Consider the following 22,353-nt stretch of genomic DNA (forward strand, 5'->3'; position numbering starts at 1 on the left):
TTTAAATACTTGTACAACAATAAAAAAATCATTCAGTTATTTCATATTGTAATCTATGATTTTATTAAAAACAATTCTATGATTAATAGGTGAATCAATAAATTTTAAATTTTATAATAACTGACAGAGACTTTTATGATTGAATATAGGTTTTTTGAGGTTTGATTTCTTCTCGTGATTGAATATTCATATAATTATTTACACAATATGTAAAATAATTAAATAGTAGAATATAAATAGTTTCATTAATACTTATCTATACTATCTATATCTATACTATATATAAAAGCACGGATGGATGGGGAGGATGCAAATTTATTGAATAATCATTTTCAGTTTACTACTAAATAAAGGTTTTATAGTCATTAACTAATTAGTTATTTAATTAATCATTATTGTAATCAAAGTCCTAATTAGAATAGGTAGCTAAATTATCTCCAATTTAGTTTTAGTATGTAAAAAATAACTAAATTGTCTATAAATTAGCAGGAATACTTATATTTTAGTTTGATTGAACTACAAAATTAAAATAATGTATTTGATCAATATATTAGTATTTAAATTTTTATCTTATTATTTTTAAAATTAGAAATTAAAAAAATTAAGTTAATTATTTAATTATGGTTATTATAAAATCAAATGAAGAATAAATTCAGTATGGAAATTTTTTTTATCACTGAATATGTTATATTTACTTTTACAAAAATTCTTAACTAATTTAATATCAATTATAAATAAAAAATTGATATAATTATACTAAATTTACTAATATATTTATTAACGAGTTACGTTACGAGCCACGTGCATAGCACGTAATGCGAAACTAGTTAAGATAAATGTACATAACTATATATAATTGAGATTGAAAATTAAATCATTTTTTATTAAAATGTCTAAAAAGTAAAAAATGTTTACAAAATTAATGGGGTCCTCCATTTACAAGGCAAATCTTTCATCTTAAACCCAAACCCAAAGCCATAGACATGAGGATTAGAGGTCTTAAAATAGAGCAAAATTCAACAGTCAACACTCAACAGCTCTTTTATGATGCTTAGAAAACCATCAGCAAATTATAAGCTCATCTGGACTCCGTTGACTCAACAGCTCTTTTATGATCCTTAGCAAACCGTCAGCAAATTGTAAGCTCATCTAGACTCTGTTGACTGTGAGTCTGTGACTGACTTATCATTTGGTTCAACTGTATAAGCTGGCCACGTAAGCTGCACTCCTCAACCTGAAAGCACAAACAATCTCTATGAAAAAACACTAAATTGGGTGGATTAGTACAGTAGATGTATATGATACTTCAATTTCAAACCTGTGATTTATATGTCATAAACAGCAAATCCCCGCATTCTTCAATTATAGCTCTTTCCCCTCCCGTCACTCGCGCTAATTCTGAAACCAAACTATCCATTTCTTCAGCCTGCACTAGTCAATTATATCATTAGCGCTATTGATTTTGTCTACGGATGACGTTTACGTAACTACGGAAACTCTGTAGTCGTCACAAGACTCACAACCCACCTTAGGCATAAAACTTTGAACATGAAAAGCTATTAATTCCATTAACTGCATTGCAGAATTCAATGCCTCCCCTACTTCCCTTACATCAACCTGCAATTAACATAGTTTCATTAAATATAAGATACAAATTGGCTTAAATATGCATTTGAAACAACTTCAGAAACATACTCTAACACTGCCACTGATGGGAAGTCGAAGTGAGATGTTTTGGAAAGCTTGAATTGCTTCTAAAAAAGATGCTGAATATTCCTCTTCAAGTATCGACCATTCTTCTAAGTGAGGCATCTAATAAAAGAACATCAATCAATATCAACATAAAAATTACAGACAACAATATAATTCCTGAATCGATCTCATCTTACTTGAGCTTCAAGAATTGTTGTTAGAGCTTTACTCCGTCGCAAAAGATTAAGTTCAATTCTTTTCGGTCGCACAGATTCGTATAGTTCCGATATATTGCGAGAGAGGGAGTATAATGTTCTCTACAAAGAAATATAAAAGAAAAAAAACTAAGAAAAACAAATGTATTTTACTTGAATCAATTCTAAGAGGGAAAAACAAACCTCGGTTTCTCTTCGTTGAGCTCGAATAGAGAGTTCAGCTTTCGCATTGGCGTATCGCCATTGGAGATAATGATTATGGAGCAGTCTCAAAGAATGCACATCATCTTGATGATTGTGAGCTTTCTTTGATGGCTTTCTAGTGAAATTTGCACAGGGAGGGACAGGAGGCAGAGGATGCCCTGCCATCTTCTTCATAGCTGCTTTATCGGCACTAGTTATAAAATCAAGGGAGCGAGAGCAGGGGGAGGCATTGGGTTTACACAAATTGGAACTGCTTATATTAATATTTCTTTCCACCAATAATCCGCTGGGCGCCTCAGGCATCGAAGAGCGAAGATCGGGAGGAGACTGTGTGGTGGAGCAGCTACGGGATGACGGCGATGACGACGGCGATGATGTTTCGCTTAGATTTGAAAGATCCAAATTGGAAAAAGAAGAAGATATCCCGGAGCTGCGCAAGAGTCTTGTTGCAGATGAGGAATTGGGGTTAGAGCGGTGGTGCATCAGTCGCAATTTAGATGAAGTGGTGACATTGGGGGTGTCCGGCCTGTGTGATCTTGTCGACGGTGGCGGTGGGCCTCCGCCGTGTTCTTTGAAAAGCTTCACAACAGAGCGTTTTTTTGTTGTTGGGCTGCGAATATTGATATCTCTGTTCTCGTCGCTACCGGAGTGTGACTCCGTTTGTCTCTGCTCATGGACAGAGCTGGAACGGTGCTTACTGTTGGGAAGAGGGGAGGTGGAGAAGGAGGAGGAAGGAGGCGGCGGCGGAGGAGTCATGAATCTAGAGCTCACCTCCCTAACCCTTGGCCGTCTCTGAGTAGGAGGCGGTTGCGCAGGTGGCGGCAAGGGAGGACATACCTTCGACCTCTCCGTTTCCACCATTGATTCACTCATTTTCTTTTTTCCGGTGACCAAATTTGGCAAATCAGAACTCCAATTCTCTCATATGAAATCGGTTCAGCGCACTGTGTCGGTTTGATGAGGAAAACTGAAAGGAGGAAACTAGCCGTTGCTGGAATAATTTCCTAACGGTTATATTTTCAAAATGGGAAACGATCCTAATCTCAGCTTGTTGACAAAAGCATATTTTGGTCCTTCAACTTCCGAATAAAGGCTAGTTTTAGGATTTTGTTTATAAATATGTAAAGTTTGGTTTGCTTAAGAACTAAAAAAATACTATTTTTTTAGAATAAAAAATACTAGTTAAATTGGTTATTTTATCTTCACTTTTTGTCATACGTTTAATTTAATTATTTAGATCTTCTCGACATGACTAATTGTATATTTTGAAAACATCAATTATTTTTATAAATTATGTATTTTAAAAGAAAATTAAAATTTATTTTATCATAATTTATTTAATAAAGTGATAGTATTAATGATGATTTAGAACATGTAATAGAAGCTGTTGTAATTAGCTACCGATAAATTTGGATTTCTGTTTAACTATTTGTTTCTATATTTTGGGAATAATTATATAACGCAACGATTGTGCCACGTCACTCGTGCAATATCCATGAGACGTTTACCATGTGTGAATATTTAATGATAAAAAAATAGTAAGTAATAAATAAAAATTCTTTATTATAAATTTTTATTGGCTTGTTGTAAAAATGACGTGACACATCCGTTGTATGGGATAAACACTCATATTTTGGACGCCAAAAAGATATCTAATTATTTTTAACATGTATTACATCTTAGAATATGAAAAAGAAGATACAAATTTAATCATATTTAGGCAAATTAACACTTTCACCACTATTCTTTTCACTCTCCATTCTGTCTTCTCCTTTTGTTTTCTTATAGCACCGCCATCTTCTCCTTCAATCTGCTTCAAGCCTTTATATATAATAACTCACAACTCCCCACAATTTTAACTACACTTTTTTTTTTGTTTCATTCATATGATTCCATCATTATTTTTCCACCTTACAATAGTTGTACAATAAACATTAACAAATAATTCACTTTTATTCGCAAATATTTTTCTTAATTTAATTTTGTAAATTATGTCTGAGAATGTAGAAAATGAACAACATGATTTATTTTTCTTCCTAATACAATCTGTCTCATTGCTGAGCAATTAAGCATCTCCTCTCCTACCTCCACCAATTCTCATGCCGCTTCGACCCACATTGCCAATCTATCACCATCACCACGAACTTGTCGACATATTTGAAGCAATGGAGGACGACCTTCTGATATGATAATGTCATTATCATTTCATCGTTTATTGTTTTCAATGGTGACCTGTGATGCTTAGACTATTTCAAATATACCATATGAAACCATATTTTTGCAAACACAGAACTTATTAGTCTTTTTTTCCAAAGGCGAAAATCTAGTTTTACAAACTCAAAAGAATAAACATACTTTTGTAAATATTTTCAAAAGTTTACAATTAATAGTGTAATATCCTCTAAAAGAACACAAGAAGATTATATTTCATATCATGCAAAAGATGTATATAAAATTAAAAATAAAACCTTGAAGTAACATGACTCGAGATATAAATAAGAGTTCATTCATTGAATAAAGAAAAGGTATTGGCATTTTCCGATAATAAACTAAATAATATGAACAGTACTAAAAAGAAAGAATTTGTTCATTAAAGGTGTAGTTATTTTAACTACATTAACCCTTAAACACATGATTATAATTTGGATTTACCGTCTTTTCTTCCAGGAATCTGTAATGCATCATAATGTCCAAAACCATGATAGAGAACTCTAATTGGATTGTCCTTTCCATACTCTTGGCCATACTCAGCAATAGATATGATGCCTCCAGCATCTTGGTCATACATGTAAACACTGATTGGCATCCTGCATAATGAAAAAAATTCAAAATAGCGATCTAAAATCATGTGGATTTAACTCCAATTAACTCGGATTATGTTGCATGGAAAAGAAAATGCTGAAACAAAAAATGGCGAAACACTAATTTTTATAAGAATAAGTTATAATATATAGTTTGGGAGTTTCTAATTTCGTTTTCGGAAATGGAAATGAAATGCCGAAATGTAAAACTCGACAAGTTTTCCTGCAGGCCAAAAGAACACGCTAAGACTTAAGAGACAGAAAGCAATACTTACTTTAGAACATGGGAAGCCATGAACAACTCAGGCTCGCCCCCCCATACATGTGGCTTCCTCATATTCGCCACATAGGTGCCAAATTCACCTTCAACAAACCTGTTAGAATAGTGAAGTCACCAAAAAGCATATTTGTAAGACAACTTCCATTGTATTTTCCCTTCAATGTAATGCCCTATACTCGGAAAAACCAATATGAACTCAGGGAAGTTCTTGCCAAGCCTGGTCCATGAAAAATTCATGGACCTAACCAATCAAATGTTCTAAATTCTAACATATTTTCTCTCACTTTCACATTTTACTAGCATTTGATAGGGTTAGGTCCATGAATTTTACATAGACCGGGTCTAGGTAAGAATCAAATTCTACTTGCATTGTATGACATGTATAAAAATCTGATGCAAAATTGATGGATGTGACCAACACTATTTATATCGACTGTAGTAACAACAACAGATTTTACGACACCAATTTCCATGTTATGTCAAAGATCTTCTTATACTTTCCCTTTGCTATCTTAGATGTAAGTCATTAATTCCATTTTCTATTATCCATGAAACTCTTATCATATTTCAGAAGAGGATATGAAATAAGAGTAACAGCCTGCCTTTGTCAAACCAGCATTATATAATTATCCAGAGGAGAATCAGTAAATTAGAGGAAGAGCTCATTGAACAAAAAAAAGAAAAAGAGGCAAACCAATCTTCATTTATTTCATCGTGATATATAGACTAGCTTTCCTGGATAAAGAAATACAAGCAGATGAATGACTCTACTGACAAGTTATGGGATACGAGTCACATCCATACCCCCTTCAACTACAGAAGCAGATTTCTGAAAGTGTTATATGCATGATAAATTTGGAATGGAATGATATCACTACTACTCAAATAAAGCTCTAACAGTGGTTTGGAATTCAAAAATGTTACAAGAGTAAAATAGAACTCTTTACCATTCTGACTCTTGCCTCCTCTTTATAAACTCATCAGCAACCTGACAAATTTAACAACCAATAGAAATTAGAGGCCCTTATAATGTAAAACATAAATTAAGCAACCAGAGTCTACATTTTTATGAAAATCATTAGGTAAATATTTGCAACTACATTAAATTTCTGTCCTTAAAGATTATACCCAAAGGAAACATTCTGACGAAAGGAATGGGAAAGAGAGGGCATTTCATAATCAAAATTGCGAGAGAAGTGTTAGAGTGATACTCTAGCTCTCAAGTCATCTGCTATTTCTCTCTGAAGACTTTCACTTGGAGCTGGCTTCCCAGCTCTTAAACAGGCCCCATGTGCCACCGAGCGGAACAAACACCTTCCATCTCCAGGTATTCCTGCAGAGCATGGATGCTGACATGTCAAAACACATGTAACAGGCTTGCAATACCGAAACAAGAAATAGATTTATGTACCAATAACTGCATATAGCCCAGATAGCATGGTTCTCACAACTCACCAGTAATGGAATAGTCTGTGTACACTTTCTTCCCATGTGACAATTTAACATATGGTAAATCAGAATCGTCATCTTTATCCTTCTTTGCAGCTGCTTCAGCATGTGTTGGCTCAGGGCTTGAATAACAAACCAATAGACCAAAAAGTAAGCCAGTCGAGGCACATTCCTGAGACCAAGACATAGATCCCACATTACCCTTTATTTTGGAGAAGATTCCTCGTTTCGACAGTGAAAGCCTCATGTTTAGATTTTGAGATACCAGTGAAATATTGAACTTCCTCTTCAAAGGACCTCTGGAGTCAGATAATCCTTTTATAGTAACCGATTGGCAGCTGCCACTCTGCTTGGAAAAACTAGACCGAAAAAAGTTTCTATGCAATGTGTGAAAATTAATAACAGATGGATTTGTCTTTGAGATAGACAATTGAGTGTAGTTTTTTCCGGACTGTGTAGGGTATAAACAGAAACAACATGAAGTAGATTGTCCTCTGGACACCATATTCAAAATAGTGCTTCCCATAAGTTGAACGCGTCCACTCAAGTAAACAACATTTCTCGCACAGGTGCTGGTAGGAGAGAACACCACCATACTGGCATAGCCTAAGGCAGAAGCGCAAAGCAAAACATTTTCATTGTCTGGATAATCATTGCTAATTTATTAGATTAAACAATTAAGTACAGCTAACCATATGAAGAGCTTGTAAGCAATATATTTGCTTAAGAAAAATGCATAAATAAAGATCAGTATATGTTTTCTTTCCTATGGAGATTTAGAATTGTGTGGGCATTAACTTCTGCACATTACATTGAATTGTAATGATCAAACATTTGATGTTCACATTTCTTATATCCATAAAACTATCTTATCTTCCTGATGGAAACATTATCTTGAAACTGTGCTAATTACTAGGTTGTTCCTTCTTTTGTTATCAGTACCCGAGAAACAAATTCATTTACTTTAATCCCCCACAATTCTCCAGGAAAATTCCATGATGTTGTTTGATATACAAGAGATATGAAACTTCTTTATAACACGTGTATTTCACCCTTCTTAGTTTAGAGGATATCTCCAAACTTACCAACAGGCTATAGTATACATCTCAAAAAGGAGAATTGAAAGCCAGTTCTGGCTACCAACCACTTATGCTTGTAAGCTAATAACAGTTTAATCTGACCAGTGTTTTGCACTAGAACAGTGCTCAATTTGAAGTCTCTTTACCTAAGGTTAATGTATTTAATAGAATGGATTCTCCTAATTTGTATAATTTGATGTCAGCAACATAGAACACGGGTGCAATGCCACCAAAAGCTAAGAGAATGTCACAAGATAAGCCTTAAATAATACGTATATAGATACTAACCTAGAATTCATCCTTAGACAACTGCACTTATTAGAAACTAGATCTCTAGTTAACATAAATTAAATAGCAATGAAGAAACGTATCAAATTCAATGCTTTAGAGAATCAGTAAAACATTAGGCTACAAACTCACTAAAACATCACTATTACCATATCACACATCACATGTTACTTAGTCGCACTTCCTCAGAATAATCTCACTTTAGATAAACAATTTTGCATCATATAAAAATGCACACAAGTTTAGACAAATCATTTCGAGTTATAGCCAGTCAAAACAGAGCCTTGTCACAAAGTATAAATTATGAACTCTGTAACTGAGTGTCATGGAAGCCATTTAGCTAACCTCACAGCTGAGAGATCTAGTTATAGTAGAAAAAAAATAGGCAAAAATCTGTTCATTCATCCTATTATGATAAATAAATTCACCCAAACATAACTCAACAGTGCAAGTGGCATAAAACACCATTATAATGAAGTAACTTAAAAGCATTGCCTAAACAGACTAAAAAATAAATTATAGCATTCTCTTATATAGTAAGTAATTCAACATTTTAGCATTTTCTATCTATAAAATATTTTTAAGGGTTAATTACTATTACACCCATGAGTTTATGTCCGAATTACTGTTTCCCCCATAAATTTTAAAACATTACTTTTTCTCCCTCACATTTTAGTTTTCGTTAACTAAAAACCCCTCTATAGGGGGTGTTCAGTTATATAAAACATTAAAGTCACGAGGAAAATAGTGATTTTTCAAAATTAAGGGGGGAAACATTAGTTCGGAGCTAAACTTATGGGATCATAGTAATTAACCCTACGTATTTGGAATCATAGAAAAATAAACATATGCACATTTAAGATCATAAATCCAATTTGTTTATAAGATGAAAATCTAACAAAACAATTGGTTAAGCAGCTAACAATAACGTCACACAATATATATCAATTCAAAACAGAAAGAATAAAAACTACTCCTGACGTGAATGCAATAAAATTGTCTCGAAAAATCTAAATTAAAAAGCTAACCACAAAGTTAAAAAGAAAGAATTAAACCTATAAAATTGAGACAATCTCAACAAAAACAATAAAGAATCAGCTGGATCCTATATGTAATAGATTAATTTTTTTACAGAAAAGGAATGAAGGAGTCCGTAAGCAAAGAATTATACCTGCTTTGAATTGGACCCAATAAGAAAAAGGGTAATTAATTATATCACAGAAGCAACGATTGTTCTAAGATTCAGTAATTATGAGTTGGGAGTTAGATTGTTAAGCGAACTAGCAGCTTCCTGCTTACTGTGCTTGTGTTCTATCTCCGTCACTGACACAAAACACCGTTTTATGAGATTTCTGAATACCAACTGACCGTTGGTAATGGTAACTGGTAAACCATAGGCGTTACAGCAGCGGATTATATTCATTCTTTCATTTATTTATTTTCTAAGCAGAAGGTCGATAATAAACCCTTGAAGTTTCTACAAGAGGGCATTTCAGCCCTTCTATAATTATTTTTATTATTCAAGCTCTCAACATTCTAAAATAGTGCAAATAAGCCAACGTTAAATACCTTCGGTGACTAAATGCTAAGGACTTGAGGTGTTTAGATGAAAATCACTAATTATTTATAATTTTTAAATAATTAAGATGTTGACATGTCATATTTAATCTATTTATTGTTTAACACATAATAAGAAGATGTAGTGTATTTTTTTATTAATTGATTGTAAAATTATATATATTATTAATTATCATACAAATCCTTTTATTAAAGTTTGTAAATCTATCCCTATTTGATAATTCCGCTGGAAATTTATTCAATTTTACACTATCATTTGATTGGCGATAGTATGAATATCTGATAATCAATTACACAAGGCAATGTCGTTTACGGAAGTTAAGGCAGTGCTAGTTGCATAGCCATATTTTTCTTTTTAGGGGGCCGAACTGTTAGAGAGAAATTATAATCAACAGTTTCTTCATACCAACCAGGGCAGATAATCCACCGTCGGTTTTATTTTGGCAGTGCCGGATCTGCACAAATCTGGTTAGTACTTTTGGCCAACTACAATTTATAGTAATTTTTACCAATTTTATTTTACACTTATATTTCAAAATTTTATAAAAATTGGTGAACAAAGTGGATTCTTTTGGAAGTTCACACTTGTCATTCTACTTATCCTTGCATGTTGAATTGATCGATGGTATTCTTATTTTAATTGCCCAATATGGTTTATGATCATTAATCATTTTTGCGATTAACTATACTTTCGAATTTGGAATTGCTTTCAACACCATCTCTGTATATATGATCATCAAATGGGGTGAGAAGTTGAGGATATTGATATTTTTTAAAGATGAACAATTTTTATTAATTAGATTGATTCCATGGTATTCTGAAATTCTAATTTGTATATTGGTTTTGGGTGGTTGAACTTTTAACTGATTTTCAGTTTTGTTTTTCTATTTTTCCGGTTTAATGTAGGATTTAAATTTTCAAACTTTAATCTATAAAAATTGTTCACCAACAATATTTCTCTAAACCATAAATTGAATTATTATTAGTTATTTAATTTAACAAAATTTTGTAATTGTTAAGATAATAGCAACATATTTAGAAATCAGGACTTCATTTTTATTTTTATAATTCTCGTTTTGCAAAATAGTAGTTATCTTACAAAGTTTAAATATTACTATTTTGGCGTGATTTAATATCACGATTTTGGCCTAGGAAGCACGGACACTTTGATAAAATTGTGTTTTTCATATTCTATTTTTGTTGAAATATATAATATTTTTATATCATTTATAAAATTTTAATTATATTTATAAAACTTGTAAAATAATTTATTATTAACTATGAACTTTATTTTCGAGTATATCTAAATAATATATTTTAATATTTTCGTTTTCGTATTTGTGTTACCTAGAATTTGGCGTGATTATATATCACAATTATTGGCGTGATGTTATATCATAACTGTTGGCGTGATTTTATATCACAAATTTTGGCGTGATCTTGTATCACAAATCTTGGCGTGATCTTAACTCACAAATTTTGGCGTTTCTTATCAATATGATATATTTAAGTATTATATTTTATATTTCTTTATAAATGCTAAAACTTTTGAACTAATGATAATAAATTTGAACTTTAATTAAAATAACTAGTTCGAGTATTTTTGTCTTACAATATATAGATTACCATGTTTAATCTGTATGGATAATTTAAATTCTTTCTCAAATGGCATTTTTAATATTGTTAAGATGTTTAAATAAAAATCAATATCTTTATTAATTATAACAGTGGAAATGTTGGTTGATGTCTTATTAATAGAGATAATGATCCGTTTGTAATAATGGAATGTGTTATTAAATAGTTGAACGTAAATTATTGAGATAATAAGATAGGACTAAGTAATATGTGCCAATATTAATTGTCTTGCAAATTCTATGCAAATTAGTACATCTATTATTATCTTCTCAAAAAAATAGTACATCTATTATTATTATTTTGTAGTATAATTATGTTAACCGCTAAAAGTAGTTATTATGTTTTTCTAATATAAAATTTTATTTATTAATTTGGCTATAATTAATTTTTTTATAGTTACTTTATTGTTAAATTATTTTATCTATTTTTACCATTAGATGAATTTATTTCATCTAATGGTGAGTAATGGATAAAATAAATATATTTTGTTAAAATTAATAAAGTAACTATAGAAAATATACACATGTGATGGCAGCATATATATTAAATGGTTAAAATTTGGCGTTCTTTTAAATGTGATTATTGTACTATGGCGTTAGCGATGATGGAAGAGTTGTTACTCACAAGACTATCATCATTTCACAATGCAGAAAATCATTCTCCTAGTGATGACAGAATTGTTTGTAACAATAATTTTATTTACATTGTTAACATATTTGGGTGGCCCACTGGTGGTCGAAAAAGCCCTTTTGGATGACTGCTTTATGCGGTATCATCATTTACATTTAGACTGGCTCACTCAGATTTGTTGAGGAGTCACTTATTTTTGTACATTTGATTATTCTATTAATGAATATTAGCCTTTGGTAAAAAAAAAAAAAAAAAAAAAAAAAAAAAACCATTAAAATGAAAATTACTCTAATGCATGGAACTTTTAAAGAGAAACAAAAGGATTTGAAAATGGAGTAGAGAGAAGGTTTTTGAATAAAATTACTTTTTTAAAATGTTGATAAATTTACATAGTTTGTTCTTTTATAATTTACCAATTTTTTAAAAACCTAACCAATTGCTTAAAAAAATTATAATACCAGACCGATCAACTTTTTTAGTTTGATTTAGGTTCATGGTTAATTCGATTCTTTGCACAGCGGATCCCTACTCCCACACCGCATGCATTTTCTGTTTCCGTTAAAAAAATCTGAAAAATCAAAAATCAAAAATCAAAACTCGCGCTTTTTTTTTTTTATATATAGTTAATCCCAATTCCCTCTCATCACTACCTCACGCATTTGCGTGTGTGATAAAAATGGTGTGGGATTTGATTTTCTCTCTTCTCCTTTTACTCCTTCACTTCGGCCTTGTCGCTATGATCTTTTATGCGGTACGTATTACTTTTCTCTTTGATGAATTTGAAACCCTATATCACTTGTTAACTTAAATTACTTGTTGTGAGCATCATAGTTATGCTGTAATTTCTTTAGCAAACCATGCTTGTCTCTAATTTGTGTTTCTGCTAGTGAAATTTCAAATTCAAAATATTGCGCTAGTGATGCCGTTTGATAACATCTGTGATTCTTGTTTTCGTGCTTTGAATTTGATGTGTTATTAGTGCTGCTATGACATTAATTGTGGTATGTTTTGCAGTTGAACTTATGTTATGAACTTTCAATTCATGCTTTCATTATCTGATATTTTGGAAATTGTTAACATTAGTATCTAATTGATTGTTTACTCGTTTCTTGTTTATGCGTAACAATGCCACAGGGTCATTAGTTGTTTGCTGTTAATTGCGGTAAATAGTGTTTCATAAGCAGAAAATAATGAGGAGTTGTTTTTCTTTGGCAGCTTTTGTGCCTAACTGACTTGGAGGTTGACCACATGAATCCTTTTGAAGCAACAGCTGCTGTTAATGCATGGATTCTGCCTGAGTTTGTTTTGCAAGGGGTAGTTTGCATTCTTTTCCTCCTGACACGACACTGGTTCCTGTTTCTCTTTGTTCTTCCACTTACTTGTTACCATTTGATGAAGTAAGTTCAGTTTAAATCCTTATCATTTAAGAACTTTACTTATGTATGTATACTTCTTTAATAAGTTGGATATAACAATAATTAGAACTCAGAATGTGAAAATCTTACTTTCAACAATGAGGTACTGACTTCCAATACCTAGTTCATGGTTGTTTATTTATTTCAAAATGGAAATTGCTTTTGTTATGAGATATTTTCTCATTGATCTTTCAATGACCTTCAGTTGGTGGGAGGAAGTGTGGAAGTGACTTACTATGGCACAGTTCATGGATGATTATTTTCTTTCAAAATGGAAATTGCTGTTGTCATGAGCTATTTTCTCATTAATCAATCACTTAACAACGACCTTCAGTTGGTGGGAAGAAGTGTAGAAGTGGATTGCTATGTATATGTCTTAGTTTATAATGACTATGGTTGTTTTTTGTCTGAGCTTTTCTCTATCGCACAAAATTTTATCTGAAATATAGCTGCTATATTTTGAAAATTCAGGTTCTGGAAACGGGAACATCTTATTGATGTCACTGAAGTTTTCCGAAGTCTAAACTATGAGAAGAAGTGTAGGTTGTTCAAGCTTGGTGTCTATTTGATTTCCTTCTCCATTTTGATGTTCAGGTTTGTTCACCGTTGATAAATAAATATGTTTGTTCTCCTTTTGAGAACTTCTATTTCCGTATTTTGGTATAAGAGTATCTTTAGTTTGTTAATCTGGTCTAATCAAGGTTTTTTCGTTATGTTTGGATATAGAACCATTTCAGGCGCCATATCAATATACAGATCTGAAAGCCTAGACTACCGTTCTTCTTTTCTCATATTCTAGAAACTTCTTTTCTGGATATGGAACTTTTTTTGCCGCTTTAAATAGGTTAGTGTTAGATTATGTGAAGTTTTCCCAAATTTATGCCTTTTAGGTTTCAAAATCTTCCAAAGAAAAGGAAAAATTCTGTTGGTTTAAACTTGAATTATTCGGCAATGTCTTTGTAGTACTACTAATATATTTTCTATGTAAATAAACAGTGCTATATATATACTTGATAATTTTCCGATATTGAATTCCACCATTTTTTATATTGATCATCTACATATGATAGACAAGTGCATTTTGCTAGTATTTGATGGTTGAAATTGGGAGTTATGTATAAGCCTAAACATTCAACTAGTAATATCGAAGTCATGGCACCGCAGTAGGAAATTGTGCACATTTTGTTGACAGTTGTGTGGTAAAAAGGCAGCCACAAAAAGTAATGTTTTTAGCAAATAAAAGAAAGCGATAAAATATTATACAGTATTTAGGTCAACCGCAATGGCTGGCATTGTAATAGCAGCTGTGAGTAGCATTCCTAAATATAAGCTACCACGATTAATTATGATGGTGTCCCTTACAGACCTTGCTAGCTTTTAATGGTTAATTAGGTGTTGGAGAGATTCGAAGAGCCTTTTACAATTTCCAAGTATGATAATCGTGAGGTACTCGGTTCTTGGTCTTTTGGTATAACGCTGATGTAGGTTTTAAGTAGATGTGTGCATGCATGTGACCAATCTGATCTAAAGACCGTCATGTAGAAACATTTGTATATCTAAGTTGTCCTTGAGTTTTAAATTAAGAGTATATATAATTCTAGTTCTGAACTTGTTACGGGTGAATGCATATCTATTTGTATGTTAGCATAATATGATGTGAATATCGTTTCTGTTGGGGTGAAAAACTCGGTCTTTTATCTTTCTCTGTTTTCTAATATTAAAATCCTAATTTGCAGGGTTGTGTTGGCTGCTTTCAACATTATAAAGACTGCAGATGACTAGCGATGACATTCATGTATTTTGCTTTTTGCTGATTTTACTCTGCTGATTTTCATCTCAAGATAAGCTAAATGAAGGTTCTTACTAATGTGGTTAGTTTTGATTTCTATTTGATAGAGAAGAGAATGCTTGGAGTCTCAGTTTATGATTAGGTAGATAAACAATTATGGTTTACTAAAGAAAAAAAATCAGTTTATTGTATATGATTGACATGCTCTTATCTGTTTCAAAGTACTTATTCTTGATACCTTACATTTCATATCACTGGGCGATAGAGGGGTATGCAAAAATCAAATTAAACAACAAATTTGATTCTATTTGGTTCAGTTTGTATATTATAATTTGTTTTTTCAGTTTTTCTTGTAGTTTAATTTGGTACAAACAGAACCGGACAATTTGAACCGAACTGAAAAATCAATCAATAGGTTTGATTTTATATAATTCGGTTCAGTTTGGTTTAAAAAAATGGTTCAAACAGGTCACTAAGAGTAAGGGCTATTATGGTAGACCTTAGTTCTTAACATTTGCTCAATTATATTGTTGGGCTTTTTCTGTGAAGCAATTATTGGCTCTCGAGCCTAAGATGTGATCGAGTTGGGTATGCAAGGAGTGTGAAGTGTGAACTGGATGGATGTTGATGGGCTTAGCAGGCCGTACCACAAAAGAGCAACACCAATCAAGTTAACTCGGAGGCCAATCACGACAGCTTGGCAGACCCGACACACTGTAGGCAGCTTGACAACAGCTTCGCCTTTCTCTGTTGTACAATCAAAAAATACTGCTAATAATAGAACGCTTATGGGCCCTATAAGCATCATCAAAGGGCCCATGGAGCCTGCCTTTCTCAGCTTTCTAGTTGATGGGTCCAATTGTTAGTATGATGAGAAATTTTTCACCACTGGGCCTTTTTTTTGACCCTACAATCGGGTCACTGGGACAATGTTGGGTCATTTTCGGGTCCTGGATTGACTGCAGTTGTCTTGTGTACTGTATTTCCTTTTCTGGACCCATCGTCATCAAGGGATCTGTGGGTTTTGTTGGGCAACAAACAAGTGGGTCTGTTGTTGTTGATGGGGTTACCATCAAAGGGCTGGTGGACATGCATAATGGAATAATATCTGGCTGTTTGATGTATACTATAATTTTAGAGAAAAATTCTAATCTATATCAGATCTTTATGGATCAGGCTCACATAAAATCCACTATTCTATAATTCTTGAATAGGTGGAATCAAGGTTTTTATCATTTAACTTTGGTACCGGTTCAGGTTCCAAAGAAAAATAAAATCAGCCTGTAACTGCCGGATGTGCTTTACGGTCCCCATAGTACGCTCGCTCGGAGAATTTTTATGCTGGCAGACCAGAGGGGCCGTGAGCGCGGTTGGAACGGACTTTCTAGAATGCTGGCTTTATTTGATAATGCGAACATATTACATAACCTCTCTAAATTAGTTAGCTCTTTTCTTAAAACTCATAACTTAGTCTTATAGTATCTCAAGAACAAAACTTATTTTGATATTTTGTGATTTCGTGAACTATTATGAAGAGAAAACAATTTTGAGGATCAAATTAAATTTTATTTTTAATTTCACCTTTTGACTAAGTTAACTGACTAAGAAAGAATATTAGTTAACTGAAGTTGATTAAACATAACAAAAATATAGTATAGGAAGATATTATTATTATTTTTTGACATTGCATCGGAAAGTTTTTAATAATTTTTCTTTTCAATAATTGGAAAAATACTTTCATGGAAAACTGAAAATTATCATTGGAGAAAAAAAGATAAATTTCAAGTGCTTTGGGAGAAATCGAAAAACCATTACTTGTTTAACAATTCCTCAGTTTTTCGCCGATTAAAGGTAAAAGGTACTCATAAGATATTGTGCTAAGAGATAAAAAAAATTATGATTACTGTTGTTTCACTTAATCTTCTATAGTTTTTGAGAAGAATACAAATTAACCTTTGTGTTAATTTTTATAAATCAATTTGTTATTATAGAGACCCCTTAAATTACATGATCTGTACCCCAGGCCAGCTAATTGTCTATACAATTTTTCGCACGTTATAGAAGCTATCGTCCCAAACCTTTTCAAAACACTCTCGGATCTCATATTCCGAAATTCTCCGAAACGTTCTAGAAACCTTATATTCTGAAATTCTCCAGAATACTCTAAAATCCTCTAAAACATTTTAGAACACTCTAGAATCATCTAAAACATTCTAAAAAATTTCGGAACACTCTAGAATTTATCGGAATATTCTATAAATAGGCAAACCTCCTTATTTATAAACATACATGAATAATTGTAAAGTCATCTACTTACCATCAATACAAATTTATATTATTTAAACTCTTATTGTCCCCATTTGCTATTAAGTTATTTTTGTATTAAAATTCAAGACTTACTTAGCATCTTCACTTTCACAAGTAAGATCGCCTAGGTGCCGCTTGGGTTAGGATGTGAAATTTTTAATTCGGTGACATAATAGACTCATAATCCCTTTATAGCTCCCCTATACCATATGTTTGTCAGTTCTTATTATCCGATGTTAATTTGTGAGCAAAAGGACTTCAAATTTCCGATACCTTTAAATATTATGTCCTTCAAAATTATATTTCTCATATTAATATTTAAATTGCTTCAATATTTCTCGAGCGGCTGACTTAAGTATCCGAATGCTTTTTGAGCAAAATTTTATCTAAATCCTCCATATCTTATTGTTTTATATGTAATAAAGTGTTGAACATATTAACAAGCAGTAACTCTTCTCTCAAACTCTCTCAACTTAAAAACCCTAGCAGCATACCTTCAAGGGAGGTGATTTTGGCCATTTTTTGGTCTAAAATCACCTCCCTCACTCTCAAATCTCTTCTATTGTAGTGTTTGCTTTCAATAATTTTAAATTTTATTTTTATTTTGTGCTTCTTCTCTTCCTTTATGGAGTTTTTGTCTTCCTTTGTGGAGTTATTTTTACCCTTTGTGGATTTTCTTATTTCCTTCATGGAAATTATCTTGGGGTGTAGATCTAAAGTATTATCAAGAGAATTTTTATTTCTATTATTCTATCAATCGGACTCATACAAAGACCAAAGAGTCGATTTGTGGTTCAAAATAATCACCGAGCGGAGCGGGCGGATCGCCGAGTTGCACATCCAAAGAGCTCCGTCAACGCGTTTGAAGAATTTAGATATAAATTTCTGCTATTTTACTGATATCCTACTCTCTATGTACTTCTTGAATGTATTGTTTAGCTTACATTTAGATCAAGTTGTACGTTTATTTACTTATTAATGAAATATTATTATTATTATCAAAAAAAAAAAATGAATGGTTTTTTTTTTCAATTCTTATAAAAAAATATTCATTTTATGAATTTATTTTTTCAAATAATATTATTAATTTTTATAATATTACTGTATTTCTTTTAAATCTTTATTTATCCACATGTACTGAATTATAATAAATATTTAATATTTTATTTTATTTTATTTTAAAAATATATACATCAGCTACAGCTATAAGCTTAATAATAATTACTAGAAGAATGTACATATAGTACAAATATTAAAATTGTATATACAATTCAAATAGAATTAAATCAAATTAAAAAAACCAGACTCATTTTTAAAGATTTGAATTTTCATCTATGCAAATCGCATGAAATTAGTCTGATCATCTAATTTTTTTGGTTTAATTTTAATTTAAATAGTACCTTAAAAAATTAAATAAATTTTACTTACCATCAAAATTTGAATAAAACCAGAAAAAAACTATTTCATAATTTCAATAGAATCCAGGCATACTCCTATCCACCATGACTAGCACACGTTGGAATAGCTTATTGAAGGTTTCATGACCAAAAATCACTTACCTTTTAACCTTTTTTTTAATTTCATCTTAACGTTGTAATTTCGTCAATTAAACTTAAATTTATATCTTTAGGCTTCAATTTCACACTATCGAATTGGATTTTTTTTTCTTCATTAAGAATCACTCGAAACAATTACATGCATAATCTTTTTTTTAAAAAGTTTAAAAATCAATCCCTGACAAAGAACGGGCATTATACACTAACAAATGTGTTATCTGATCCGCAGATCGTCTTACAAAAATAAAAGATAAATTAAAAAACTGTTTCACTAACAATGCACAATCTTCAACCAAAAAAATCACCAACTACCACCTCCGGATGCCTAATATTCAAAATAACTTCCTTCACATTTGATTTGATAGTAAAATAATTTCCCCCATTCAACCAACTAACAACCTCCCGGATTCCAATCAACCCGGCTATTCTTGGATCATAAGCTCCACCTAAAACATCGATATAACTGGCACAAAAACTGATTACTGTAACATCAGAAAAGTCGTTCCACATCAAGGCAAGTCCCCCTTTGTGACCCACACTACCAATTGAAAAACCACCTCCAATCTCCAACGGTTCCGCACAATACAGAAAACTCAGCTTCCATATCTTAACCAATCTTTTAAGAAATTCGTGGGTTGAACAAACCGCATCAGTTTCAAACTAAAACATTCATTGATTTTGGCGGGTCTAGAAACCAGAGCCCACTAGACTAAAATTTGTTGGGTCGGTAATCATCCAATAAACATCTTATTCTCTAATAATATAAAAATTCAATGCACTTTTATTTTAATCATTGAAAAATATTGCTTGCAACCGCTGTGTCATGTTATTTATGCAACAAATAAATAAGGGTTAATTGCAAATTAATACACAAACTTTATCCCAATTTGCAATTACAACACGAACTTTAAAACTTGGCAAATTAGTACACCGATTTTCTTTTTTTGGCGAATTGATACACCAAACTGGAAAAACACTAACGTGGACACTGTCATATACATCCACGTGTTGTTGTATGATTGGTCGGTGTACTAATTTGCCAAAAAAATGAAAGTTGGTGTACTAAATTGCCAAGTTTCAAAGTTCGTGTTGTAATTGCAAATTAGGGTAAAGTTCGTGTATTAATTTGCAATTAACCCAATAAATAATGTGTTACCTATATGAACATATTAATAAAAAAAATTGAAAAAAAATAAAAAAATTATCTATAACAAATGCTTAAGGATAAACACTCTTAATTATTTCATTTGAAAACTCAACAACATAAGCATTGGGGATCACCATTATCGATGTGTATGTATTATGAAGGAAGATGATGCAATACAATATAATTTTTTTATTGATTGATGGTCTTATTCTTTTTTCAAAATTATCTAAATGAAATCCATTTTATTTCGATTACATTTTCTTATAACCATCCTTTTTGCATTTACGACGATGGGTGTTTACATAGTAACGACAACTGAAGCAGCCATTATTTTGTTTTCTATTATTTGGACAATGTACTATATTGATAATACTATATCTCCTCATTGCATATTTCATTTTCAAAACTTTGTTTTGGTCTCAAAATAAACAATTTATAAAAATAAGGCTTATTCTATAAATTCTTTTCACTTGTATATTTTATTTTGTTTTTAAATTTATTATTCAATAAATTTTTGTATTATTCATTTTTTATTAATTAGATCTTTTTATGGACATAAATTATAAACATGTGACTTAGTTGTCGTTCAGTAATCAATAAATTTCATATTATAAATGACAAAAATTCTCTATATTCTTAATTTTTTTGTGTATTTTGTTTTTTTTTTTCATTTTTTTATCTAATAGATTCTTGTATTTATAATTTTTTATCTGATCTGACCTCTTAAAATTTAATGATGTGGTTCAATTTTGTACCAATTTTAACGTTATTTATATTTTATGGCTAGCGTAATGCACACTTTTTTAATTAAAAAAACTGAAACTCTAAAGTAGATCGACATAAAAACGAGGCAGAAATAAAAAAAACTGAAAAATAACCACACAAATGAAATTTTGAGAATAAAGAGGTCCTAAAATAGGTTTAGCCAAAATAATATTTCAATGGTCATATTGATGATGAGATTGTAAACCATACACTGCTAAACATATCATAACCATTGTATTTTTTTGGAGATGAAAAAATAGTAGCAGATAAATTCTATAAATCTTTCTATTGCTTGCTTCCAAATATGGCTTTTGGAATGTGTTGTTCACTTCCATTGCCAACTTGAAGATGGTAGAAATTGACCACTTTGTATGGACCCTCAACCATGAATAGCACACTTATCCCTACCTAAATAATTTTATGTAAATAAATGAGTGACATTAAATTCAAAAGAAAGAAAGCAATCATTCCATCACATTTAGAAAATTTTATTTTGATTTACACACAATTTGATTAAGGCTTAATTACTTAAAAAACCATATCCTTTAATTTTGTTTTCGCTTATACCCTAAACTAGGAAAATTGTCACATATACTCATGAACTTGTCTTTATGTTTCACCTCTACCATAAATTTTTTTAAAAATGATTTATTGAAAACAACTAAATATAAAGATTATTTTATACCTTTTTCTAATAAAAAAATTACAAACAAATACTTCATCTTTAAAAACGTTCAAATAAGTCTTAAAGTTAATTAATTTTTTTAATTAAAATAAAATAAAATGAATAAAATGAATAAAATATTTTTTATTAATTACAATCTTCAATTATACTCCAATTTAAAAAACCGCTAATATTATTATTTAAAAAAAATCAATTTTCAAAACCGACGCCGGGAAAGAGTTTTTTTACGGTTTTTAATTTTGATAGCGGATTCTACAATTGGAGTACAGTTATAGGTCGGGAATAATTAAATAATTATGATTAATTGATTTTATTAAAGAAGAAGGTGTATTTATATAATTAATAACATTGACGTGTAATTAGAATATATACTAAAAATGAAGGACTATTTTAAACTTTTTTTCAAATGAAAAGAGGTGAATTTAATACCTCGAGGGTAGAGGTGAAACATAAAGACAAAGTCATGAGTATATGTGACAATTTTCCTAAGTCAGGGTGTAAACGAAAAAAAAGTTAAAGGTGAAGGTTTTTTAAGTAATTAAACCTTTGATTAATTAATAGTGAAATTAGTTTTGTCATTAATTTACTAATAAATCTATCTATTATTTTTAACGGTTTAATATTATTGTCTTTTGAAACTAGACCGAAATTACTACTTTTTCAATTTCAAAAATTATTATTTTTCGTCTAATTTTTAGTCATTATATTATCAAAACTCTTTAAAAAGAAAATATCAGTTAAAGAGCACAGAAATATTAAAAATTAATTTTTAAAATTTAAGAAAAAAAATAATCTACAAACCGGTAGAATTAGTAGTTTTCAAATAATCAATTCTACT

The 22,353-nt window shown here is 31.0% G+C and overlaps 3 protein-coding genes across 7 annotated transcripts; 1 reads left to right on the forward strand and 2 right to left on the reverse strand.

The window, feature by feature from the left end:
• Positions 1 to 862: 862 nt before the first annotated feature.
• Positions 863 to 3,120, reverse strand: LOC126676380 (protein ENDOSPERM DEFECTIVE 1-like). Its single transcript, XM_050370572.2, has 6 exons — positions 2,091 to 3,120; positions 1,890 to 2,009; positions 1,696 to 1,812; positions 1,528 to 1,617; positions 1,319 to 1,426; positions 863 to 1,234 (listed from the first exon to the last, which is right to left on the reverse strand). Exons 1-6 carry the CDS (start codon positions 2,982 to 2,984, stop codon positions 1,130 to 1,132), a joined length of 1,434 nt encoding a protein of 477 aa, XP_050226529.1. The 5' UTR covers positions 2,985 to 3,120; the 3' UTR covers positions 863 to 1,129.
• A 622-nt stretch (positions 3,121 to 3,742) lies between these two features.
• On the reverse strand, positions 3,743 to 9,410 carry LOC126678727 (OVARIAN TUMOR DOMAIN-containing deubiquitinating enzyme 4). 3 transcript variants are annotated; one of them, XM_050373625.2, is made up of 7 exons: positions 9,180 to 9,409; positions 6,648 to 7,247; positions 6,404 to 6,525; positions 6,140 to 6,180; positions 5,188 to 5,286; positions 4,764 to 4,918; positions 3,743 to 4,343 (listed from the first exon to the last, which is right to left on the reverse strand). In XM_050373625.2, exons 2-7 carry the CDS (start codon positions 7,234 to 7,236, stop codon positions 4,333 to 4,335), a joined length of 1,017 nt encoding a protein of 338 aa, XP_050229582.1. In that variant the 5' UTR covers positions 7,237 to 7,247; positions 9,180 to 9,409; the 3' UTR covers positions 3,743 to 4,332. The 3 variants fall into 3 exon arrangements, with proteins under 3 accessions (XP_050229582.1, XP_050229580.1, XP_050229581.1); XM_050373623.2 differs by lacking the exon at positions 3,743 to 4,343 and having other exon boundaries at positions 4,604 to 4,918; positions 9,180 to 9,410; XM_050373624.2 differs by lacking the exon at positions 3,743 to 4,343 and having other exon boundaries at positions 4,604 to 4,918; positions 6,648 to 7,283; positions 9,180 to 9,410.
• A 2,813-nt stretch (positions 9,411 to 12,223) lies between these two features.
• On the forward strand, positions 12,224 to 16,200 carry LOC126676366 (protein cornichon homolog 1-like). 3 transcript variants are annotated; one of them, XR_007640272.2, is made up of 6 exons: positions 12,224 to 12,602; positions 13,067 to 13,248; positions 13,738 to 13,860; positions 13,993 to 14,110; positions 15,003 to 15,137; positions 15,605 to 16,200. XR_007640272.2 is itself a non-coding variant. In XM_050370556.2 (5 exons), the coding sequence occupies exons 1-4, from the start codon at positions 12,528 to 12,530 to the stop codon at positions 14,063 to 14,065; spliced, it is 453 nt and encodes a 150-aa protein (XP_050226513.1). In that variant the 5' UTR covers positions 12,224 to 12,527; the 3' UTR covers positions 14,066 to 14,110; positions 15,003 to 15,398. The 3 variants fall into 3 exon arrangements, 2 of the variants coding, with proteins under 2 accessions (XP_050226513.1, XP_050226514.1); XM_050370556.2 differs by lacking the exon at positions 15,605 to 16,200 and having other exon boundaries at positions 15,003 to 15,398; XM_050370557.2 differs by lacking the exons at positions 13,993 to 14,110; positions 15,605 to 16,200 and having other exon boundaries at positions 12,225 to 12,602; positions 15,003 to 15,398.
• The last annotated feature ends 6,153 nt before the right edge of the window (positions 16,201 to 22,353 follow it).

Source organism: Mercurialis annua, linkage group LG4 (genome assembly GCF_937616625.2).
Source record: "Mercurialis annua linkage group LG4, ddMerAnnu1.2, whole genome shotgun sequence".
NCBI classification, from domain to species: Eukaryota; Viridiplantae; Streptophyta; class Magnoliopsida; order Malpighiales; family Euphorbiaceae; genus Mercurialis; species Mercurialis annua.